Source organism: Fulmarus glacialis, unplaced genomic scaffold (genome assembly GCF_000690835.1).
Source record: "Fulmarus glacialis isolate BGI_N327 unplaced genomic scaffold, ASM69083v1 scaffold11780, whole genome shotgun sequence".
Classification (NCBI taxonomy): domain Eukaryota; kingdom Metazoa; phylum Chordata; class Aves; order Procellariiformes; family Procellariidae; genus Fulmarus; species Fulmarus glacialis.
The window spans coordinates 29,113-39,190 of record NW_009188405.1 but is presented as its reverse complement, the minus strand read 5'-3'; the positions used below and the strand labels follow the sequence as shown (position 1 = coordinate 39,190).

At 37.4% G+C, this 10,078-nt stretch overlaps 1 protein-coding gene across 1 annotated transcript in view; it reads left to right on the top strand.

Moving 5' to 3' along the window:
• Window positions 1-452: 452 nt before the first annotated feature.
• The window catches only part of NNT (nicotinamide nucleotide transhydrogenase), a 30,988-nt gene continuing 21,362 nt past the window's right edge, over window positions 453-10,078 (top strand). Inside the window, exons 1-3 of the mRNA XM_009578542.1 lie at window positions 453-658; window positions 7,642-7,871; window positions 9,033-9,250. Of these exons, the coding sequence (XP_009576837.1) occupies window positions 508-658; window positions 7,642-7,871; window positions 9,033-9,250 (599 nt within the window). The 5' untranslated portion in view covers window positions 453-507. The remainder of the gene's footprint in view (window positions 659-7,641; window positions 7,872-9,032; window positions 9,251-10,078) is intronic.

Here is a 10,078-nt window from a genome sequence, read left to right as displayed (position 1 = left end):
GGCCCGGCTCCCCTGCCTGCTCCCCGCTGCCCCGCTTGTCCCACTCCGAGTGCCTGCTTTGGGATGTCCCGTGAGCCCCTGTACGCTGGTGTCCCACTCAGGGTAACTTCCGTGGGAGCTCTGGCTGGGTTTTGCATTGTTTGTCTGGTTCCTTGGGGCGCAGGAGGTTTTCATGTGTCAGAGTTGCTTGTTTGGAGCAACGATGTAAAGAGGATATGGTCTTGAGTCACAGAAATATGATCGCTAGGTCAGCTTGTAATGTCAGTCCTCCCGTGGGCTTATTATTTTAGTTGTCTTACTCAATTTGAAAAAAAAGTTGATGTTGTTTTCTAGGTAGAAAGAAAAGGTGGGGAGAAATGATCATCTCATGGCTACGGGCAGTGGACTGGACTTAAGCAGCTGAGTTTACATACCTTCTGTCTAGTATCATTAATAATTCTTGCTTTGTTTTTATGTGCCGCAGGGATTCCATACGTGGCAAGGAGTCTGCTGTGAGGCCTGGGCGAAATGGCGAGCCTTCTGCGTATTGCTGTTAGCGGCTGCTCAACTCCTGTTTTTGGCAATGTGTTACTACCTAAGGTGCATTCTGCAAAGATGCCGTGTTGGCGAATGTTTAGAACGCACCAGATGCTCAGGTCTCAGGTGGCTCCAAAGCCAGGTAAATTGATTAAACTATTGTAAATAATCTTCTATTTTGAAACATCAAGATAGCTTGAATTTACCTTTCAGATACGCATTAGTATAGAAAAGACTTAAAATAAAAAGAACACTCTTAAATCATGTCAGCAGCTTACTTGAGTACAATTTTATACTGGTTTGAAAGGGCTTATGCAGAAGGTGTTTGTGTTTATTATGAATACTTTGGATCCAAATAGTCTTTAAGGGTAGGTGGTCAGAGCTCCTGCTGACACTTACCTTGCTTGAGGGAGGTATTTAGACAAATGCTTTTCTTAGTTAAAAGCCTGAGTTCCCCATGAGATTTGGTAGTGTAACTCCTTGTATGCATGCAGGGGAAAATACAACTCTCTCATAAAGAAAGCATCTGCAAGCGTAACTACATGTAGATATAATTATCCCATCTAAAAAAACCTCTTAACTTTGTTCAGGAAACTCTTAACGTTGTACCACTTTGAAGAACTTTTGATCTGCACCTTCACGTATAGGGCTTGTTGGTATATTTGCACTAATAACATTTTAGTGCAGCTAATGGGCAGGTATTTTCAGGAAAAAAAAAGCAGGAGGGAACGGGGCATCCTTGGTTCTAGTTTATGATGTGAGCCTGGTGTATGAAAATCAGAACTGACACTTTTTTGCTATGCTGTGCATAGCCTGACAGCTGAAAGACTGGAGAATATGGTTTAAAGATATTTTTGCCCATTATACTCCGTGGGTCATGTCTCCCTGAAGAAATTTGGAGACCCTGCTTCAAGGTGGATCTAGGGTCTTCTCAGTCTGCGACAGATTAATGTGTAGATTTAGACTGATTGTACGTGTGATGTTCAGTTCTTCCAAACATACACAGCAGGTAAGTGCATTAGATATTTTGGAGTATTAGAAAAGTAGTGCTGTTTGTGAACAGAAGTGTCTGGTTGTGAAAACACAGGACATAGGATTAGACTGTATAACTCAGGGCTTTGTTGCATGGAATTTCTGGCAATACTAACAGTGGCTGGTGCATTTTGGGGTCCTTTCAAATCGATGACCCAATGTTTTGGAGCTTCTGAAGAAATATGATGAGAGGAAGAATTTTGTTACTCTGAGGGTTCCCGATAATCGGTATTGCATGGCTTTTTACCACAGTTGCATGGTGAAACCTGAATTTCTTTGCTCTGACAGCCCAGGGATCTGAGGTCTGTCAGAACTGATCAGGTAATAGTTTTGCCATCCTATGAATTTGTGATGCTGCGAATTTATTTTTCCATATTCAATATCTGAATGAAAGAGACATCTGCTTGTCCTGATACGGCAAATTGTCCCTTTGTTGGGAGCGTTAACCTGGGACATAGGAAACTAGGTTCAAAGTTCTTTCTCAAATGTCCCAGGTAAGTGCCCTTGTTGTTGTTTGAGTTTGGAATCAATTTTTGTATTTGACTTTGACCACAAATTTGATCATGAAACTGAAAGATCTCTTCAGTTTTACTGAAATCATTATGCTCGTCTGTGTGTGTGTATGCTTTCTTGTTTTTATGAGTCACTTTTCAGAAATTTTTCTGCAAGGGCAGAAAATTCTGATTCGTGTCACGTGTTTAAGCATTCAGTGTTGTCCCTTCAGATCTGTCGTGTGGAAGCCCTTATTTAAGGGCGAGTAGTATTCATGCAATGCAGTTATTTAACGCTGAGAATTATAAGTTTGGTAAGTCTTTTGGTTGATAATTAAGCTGTCCTTATAGTTCACTTTGGTAACGTGAGATTTGTCATTCAGTAGAAGACAAATCAAGGATAAAACAGCCATTGAATGACAAATTAGTAGCAGTACTATTGCCTGTGTATACTTTTAAAGGGCTTTTGAATCAAAACTTAACAGCATGTAAAATAGCAACACTTTATTCTTACTTTTAGAAGTCATCTTTGATTATAGTGACACTTGGTAAAATCACTGTAATACTAAGAAGAGTAAGTTTTCTGAAAAGACTAGTGTCACAGTAATTCTTCTTCAGCCTGTAGTTATTACTTTGTTCTCTCAGATAAGCTTTCATTTAGTCCAGGATGTGTTATGTACAAGAGTAACAGCTGCTTGAGGAGTGAAGAGGTTTAAAGTAAATTGAAAAGTAAACTGGGAAGATGGACACTTTTCTTATTGCTATTTATTTTGGTGCTATTTTCTTTGTTTCTTGGAAACACAGGGATTTTCATACAGGAGTAAACAAGTATTTCTGTAGCCTGTCTCAAATAGTCGCTAGCACCAGATGCTTCAGAAACAGATGCAAAACTTTCCCAAGTCCTGGGAAAGGTGCTTACGGAGTGACTGACTCTGAGGTTTCCAGTATACTTGCAGTTTCGTTTGTCGGACAGCTCTGTGACTTTTACCCCTCTCTATCTTGGGATTTTTAATGTCCTTTTTATTTTGATGCTTCTTTCTTAGAATTTCCTGTTTTTTTCGTAAATCTTGCAGAACTTTTAAACCTGTAACAGTTTATTGTCAATTAATTCTCTGGATAAGCTGTGTATTATTTATAAACCACAGATATTCTCCTTTAGTTTCCTTGGGGTTTTTGTATCTCCTTGCTTATGTAAGAAGAGGAATCAGGTGTTTGTTTAATCTTCTGTACCATTCTTTTTTTTTTTTTTCTTTTCTTTTTGCCAACATCATATTGCTGTTCTTCGGAATATGTCCTCATCTTCAGAACAGGTGAGATGGTTTGTTTAAAGCTGGTATTAGTGTAACTTAGAAATTAGGCAGGTTACGTGTCCTCTTTTCGCATCCCAGAACATGTGGCATACAGTCAAAACTTCTCCTTTCTCTTTTCTATAAGTCAGTCTCTAATATTTGTTGATACTATTTTGCTACAGACTACTTCCTGAAATCAGGTAAAGATGATGATAACCTGTATTTTTCTCTATTTCTCTACATACAATGTTCTGAGTTTTCTTGATAGTTTTAACTTAGGATCTTTGAACACTTGGTTTGTAAATGGAGAAAATTGCTTTTATAGTTATTTTTAATTGTTTGATTTCTGAAGCTTGGAGATGTAGACTACCTACTTATTTTGTTTACTTGAAATTTGAGACTGTGCTTTGAATATGTCCTCATTTACACAGTTGAGATTGTGTTAAGGGGATGAGAAAGAGTGCCTTCTTACTAGTTCTTCTAATTTCTGATTTATGTACGTTCCATACTAAGATTCTAAGGACTGTGAAATTTAATGATTCTACTTTTGATAGTGGCAGAATTCTTTTGGTGTTGATTCTTTGTATCAAAAAAAGTACTGTGTATCTCCTACTCAGTGAACAATACATTGAAAATCTTCATGTGACTCAAAAAGGTGCTCAAGGTATGTATATTGGTCTGGTTTTGGAAATTGTTCTTGATGTCATAAAGCAGTAAGTTACTGAAACATACTCGAGGCAGCTCTTAAAGAGATTATCTGATGTGGAGGCTTGGAAAGGCAACTTGGAAGCTTCACTCTCGCATGCAGTTTTAAACCCATGGCAAGGATAGCAGATGTGCTTTCTCAAAAAAAAAGCTAAATCAAGATCCCAAGTTTATAATTCCAGATTTCAACCTTTCAAAACTAATGACTTCAATGAAATTGCTGAGTTCAACAAACCAAATCTGTGTTCATAGGATAGCTTCCTTCAAACATAGTATTTATCATACCTTGTCCTGAAGTTTTACATAGATCTCCTTTTTGGTGAGGAATGATGTGATAGCTCAGGGTAGTCTGCTTGAAAAATGTCCTATACTTGCTCTAGCTAAAGACAGGCAAACCAACATCTGTTTGCTTCTATATTCACTGGTTGCTAGAAATTTGATAGTGTGACAGAGGAGAAAAGAGGGTGAGAGGCAAATGAGACTTTTTGAATATTTATCTTGGATTTGATCTCCCAAAGCATTGGACGAGGGCATAGTCCTCAGTATTGGTCTCTGATTGTTCTACTTACTGAATAAGGTGCAAATACTTTCTATCTGAAAAAGTTTTACTATTTTTACTGTGTGCAAGATGTAACAATGTGAAAGAAAGAGATGAGGAAACACGTTTGGCATGCAGCAAGTGCATATTCTTGTCCCATCTCTCGTAGCCTTTTACTCTTCTACTTTCGTACCTACACAAAAGCAAGTGAACAAGAAGAAATCAGAATCAATTGTCATTTGAATTTGGGCCTTAGGAGCTAAAAAAAAGAAAGTAAATTTTTTGCTTGAGAAGTGTATAAGCTTTAGTCAAGTGTCTGTGTGCCTTTAAATTTGCAGTCATCCTTCCATTCCCTGTATGCTATGATTTATTCCTTCCTTCCTCTGCATTTGTGTGCTGCAAAAACTTCCAAAAGGAGAAAGGGAAGGTAGCACTCCAGTTTTTATTTTCTCAGTGCTTCTTGAAGAGCTTTTTGCCTTCTATCCTAGTGCTACTTCCTTTCTGAAATTATGGTTGGTCTCTGTTATTTTAACAAATTTCAGTCTTCTAGGTTTCCTTTCTGCTTCTAAAAGACAAGAGAGCTCATTTCCACTTGAGTTGAGTTAGTGAAAAGTCAGAAGTAGGACTTTATTGTGTAGTAATTAAGAGAAGAGATGAGGAGAAAGTTCTCTTCAAATGATAAGGGTAATTTGTATGAGTGACAGCAACAGTTACCATAGCTGTCTTTCAGGTGGTTAGTGCTGCTGTGATAGGGATGCCCTGAGTTGCATGGTGATGATTAGATGTGGTGTATGCTGATGAAGCAAATTTTTGCAAAGCATTGTTACGTTTGTGGGTCTGTTGTTTTAGATGCGCATTCTCGTTCCTGTTGTGACTTTATGTTCCTTTTAAAGCATGTTTTTCTGAATTTGATTTTTGTCTTGTAATCTAAAGAATTTTAAATGTTCTCCAACATATAAAATATCAAAACACTTGTGTCTTCAAATTATTTGTTACCATTTTATTAGTTTAATTTCAAAGAGAAAGCTAAAGTTAAAAACAAAGTAAAAATAATTAGAATTAATGCACTTCTTTGGTGAGCTTTCATTCTGTCTTTTTGTTGGATGTGTTCAATCAGTTTTTTTAATGGGCTAGAAGACTGAGGAGTACAGGTAGATATTTAAGTACCAGTTCTTAGCAACTCTGTATTGTATTTTCAGAACATTATGAGTTGATAGTATTTTGAAAGTTGTTTCTAAAACATTTTCACATGTTGAACTTTAAGCACCTTACAGTACCAGTTTTATTTCATAGATAGATTTAGATTTAAAAATATCAAAATAATTCAGTTCCTCAAAGCTCTTATAGTATGGTATGTTTTTGGTTTTGTTTTGCTTGTTTCTATCTTAAAAAAACAAACAGGAAAAAAAAGTGAAAAGGAGGCCTTCCTAAAATGTGCAACACATTACGAGTCTGGTACAATTTTTGTAGCACAATACATAGTATTGATGGCCAAATTAAAAGCAGATTTGTAATTTAAAACAAGCCATTCACTCCCTCTACCCCTTTTTTTTTTTGGTTTGGTGGGTTTGGTTTTTTTTGGTTTGGTTTTTTTTTTTGGTTTGGTGTGGGGTTGTTTTGTTTGGTGGGTGGGTTTTTTTTGTTTGGTGTGGGGTTTTTGTTTGGTGGGTGTTGTGTGTTTTTTTTTTTTTTTTGGGTTGGGGTTTTTTTTGTTTGGTTGGGGGTTTTTGTTTGGTGGGTGTTGTGTGTTTTTTTTTTTTGTTTGGTGGGTGTTGGGTTTCTTTTTTGTTTGGTGGGTGTTGTGTTGTTTTTTTTGTTTGGTGGGGGTTGGTTGTTTTTTTTGTTTGGTGGGGGTTGGTTGTTTTTTTTGTTTGGTGGGGGTTGGTTGTTTTTTTTGTTTGGTGGGGGTTGGTTGTTTTTTTGTTTGGTGGGGGTTTTTTGTTTTTTGTTTTTTTGTTTGGCTTTTTTTTTGTTGCTTGATCTTTAATGTGAGTGCTTAGGCTGCTCAAATTATATTTCATTAATATATATGTGATGTAGGTGTCTCGTGTATAAATACCACGATCCAGGTTTAAATTGTGGATAGACAATCCACAAATAGAAAGCTGGTGCAGAACTGGGCCTGTGGGCTGGACTGCATGCTGTCTAGTGTAATTGAAGCAGTGTGGTAGTTTGATACATGATTATTCTGCTTGAGTCTATGTATTTATAAATAATGTATTTAAACACTTGATTGGATCAGAGAAGTTTAACTCTCAGGTATTAGACTGGAAGCCCACAAATTGTAGATGATCAAAGTTAGCTGTTTGTAATTTGAAACGTTAAGCTAAAACTGATAAATTACAGCTTCTGCAGTTTCCTGATGTTATTTAGTAGAGCTTCGAACAAGTTAAGACAAGGAAATAACATTGAAGAGAAGTCTAATTGAACAAACTAGTAGACACATATTCCATTATTCTTCAGTTACTTCTGAATTCACATTTTTCATTTCTGTAGCAACTCCTAGAGTACCTTACCGATGTAGTTGTGCCTTTCAAAGTACTTTGTGGTATGTAAGTTACATTCATTAATAGTGATCTGAGACAACTGTAATTTGGTAGACATTAAAAACATGTTCAGTTAAAATGCAGTTCAGCTGTTCAAGCTCATTTGTTTATTTCTTCACAATAAAGTTGAAGTGACTGAGAGGGATTTAAATTCTTCTTACCCCAGCTAGAATGTTTTCTCACCAGAACACCATGTATTGTGTAACTGGCATTCTGATTTAAACAGTCAGAACTGTATAAATTCAGATGGCTATGAACTGCACCAAACACTTGTTACTGCTTGTGTGGCTGATTGTGCTGACCGCCTGATTCCTCAGAGAACAGGGATCTCTAGCAAGATGGTGTAATTTAAGGAAATGTAACTACACTGCAGGAAAATATCATTCCGCTTCCTCATCTCTTAGGGGGCAGAATCGCTAAGTGTGACACGTCTGCATGTGTCTGTACAGCACTGAAGAATACCATTAAGATAAATTCATTAATCTTTAGTGCAACTAATGCTGTTTTATCTGTCACTCTTACAGGAATTCCTTATAAACAGCTGACTGTAGGTGTCCCCAAGGAGATCTTTGAGAATGAGAAGAGAGTGGCTTTATCACCAGCTGGAGTTCAAGCCTTGGTTAAACAAGGCTTCAATGTTGTGGTGGAATCTGGTGCTGGAGAAGCTTCCAAATTTTCTGATGACCATTACAGAGAAGTTGGAGCAAAGATCCAGGGGACCAAGGAAGTTCTGGCTTCTGATTTGATTGTCAAAGTAATTGCTTTATTAATATATTTCCTATTACATTCTTTTTGGAGAAACATACAGGTCCATTTTTTCTAAGTCTGCTGAAAGTTCAGTAAGTAAGCTCATTTGAATTAATATTTTCCATTCTAAGTTTTGATTCCATTTTAGTCTGTCTGCTCTTTTTTTTTTTTATAGCTCAGGTGTACACCTACAGTAATAGAGTAGTAAATGACAGCACTGAAAAAATTAAGGATAATATCTTACCAAGTTTTTAACTACCTTGGAGGAGTTGTGTTTTCTAGAGCGAGGTAGACTAGTTCCAGACTCTAATCAGATAAGATCCCTGCTCTAAGAAACTCTCGCTCCAGCATTAGTAACATACAACTCAAGTTACTCTTTAGAAAAAGTTGCTCGGAATTTTGAAGATACAAGTTGCTAACTTTTCTCAATCAGACAACCAACAGTTCCACAGGAAGTGTGTTTCAAAAGTACTTGTAACTAGATGAGTTGTAGCTGATCTGGGAAGACAGCTAAAAGTGAAGTGCTTGAGAGGTATTAGGTTGTGTGAGTCCTGAAGGAAAAACAAAAAAGGCCTTAAACTTGATATTGAGGCTTTCTTTAACTGCTGTATTTGAAGTTATCCTGTCAGGATTGAACATAGAATTTCTGTGAGCTAGTTTGTGAACAATCCTTTTACGTAGGTTTCTTTTTGAAGAAAAGTGAGAAATTCAAAAGAAGTGAATGCGGATCTAGATGAGTATCTGCTGGACTTCATGCTTGAAATTCCCTGTATGTAATAGTGCATTGCAATCTCATTAGTGATTCTTATCCTGTAGAGCTTAATTGGCACATCTCTTCAGTAATAATTTTGCTTAAAAATGGCTGGTTTTGGTGCATCTGTCTGTCATAAAAGCCAATAACTGCTGGTTAGAAGCCATCAGATCTTCCTGAAGGTATGTGCTGACTATTACTGCCCTGTCACCAATCCGCCTAGAGCTAATTCTAATATGTGGATTGCAATTAAGAAGTGCTGTTACTCAGTTCAGTAGTGTCAACAGCCTTTGATATATTTCCTTCCTTGTGTACTTTGTGAAGGGGTATGGACAGACTGCAAGCTGGGAGAAAGGAAGTGGAGTGTGTTCTGATTTATTTCCTTTGATTAATTTGAAAACTTCTCTCTTTCATCAGGTGAGGGCTCCTATATATAACTCGGCTCTAGGTGTACACGAGGCAGATCTTTTTAAGATGGCGGCTACCCTGATTAGTTTTATCTACCCAGCACAAAATCCAGACCTCCTGAAAAAACTTGCGGAAAAAAAAACTACTGTCTTGGCTATGGATCAGGTTCCACGGGTCACCATTGCTCAGGGATATGATGCACTTAGCTCCATGGCCAACATTGCTGGGTATGAATCTTATTTCCCTCCCTCCCCTCTGCACACCCCCCCTCCCTGCCCCAGCTCGAGTAAGTATAGCTGGATTAAAAGCTATGTACTTTGATATTAGGTCTATCCAAAACAATTCTGCATCTCTTATTTTCATACAGCTGTTTCAAGCAGGATGAAGCTGTTGGAGGTACCAAACAACTTCTTAAGTGTCTTATGGTCAGCTTTGCAGCAGATCAGAGCAAGGCTTTTAAAAAAAAAAAAAAAAAAAAAAAAATTTGCAGGCAGTTCTTCAAATTCCTATACTGCTTTGTCTAGTGCCTTTTTGGTCTGAACTAGATCAGAGCAGGCTCAAAGATATCCTTACGACAGCTTGAACACAGATTGTCTGTCATTGGGATCTGTTGTTGTTGGGAGCTAACTAACCCAAACCGTGCTCAGTATGAATGCAATTGCCATGGCAGTTGTAAACAAAAGACCAAATACTCTCAGACATCTTCATGCTTTGTGACTGGTATTGTAGGTATTGTAGTGAATTAAAATGTTACTGTCGTCAAGCTGACTTCTATTGTTAGGTTCTTTATTGTTCTTTTTTAAATTTTCTTGACTTTTTACATAGATGATGTCTGTGAGGTATAATAAGCCTTGGAGAAGGCTGCCAGTTTTTGTGGACAGCAGCAGTATACATCCACGTACATGTTTGGTTACCTCTTTGCGTTTTCATTCAGTGTAATTTTACTAAAATATAGACATTCATAATGTATTAAAGGTATAACATCTACAAGCTGTATTCCAAATTAGAACTAATTTTATGGCATACAGACCTCCGTATGTCCCTGCTCGAGGTAG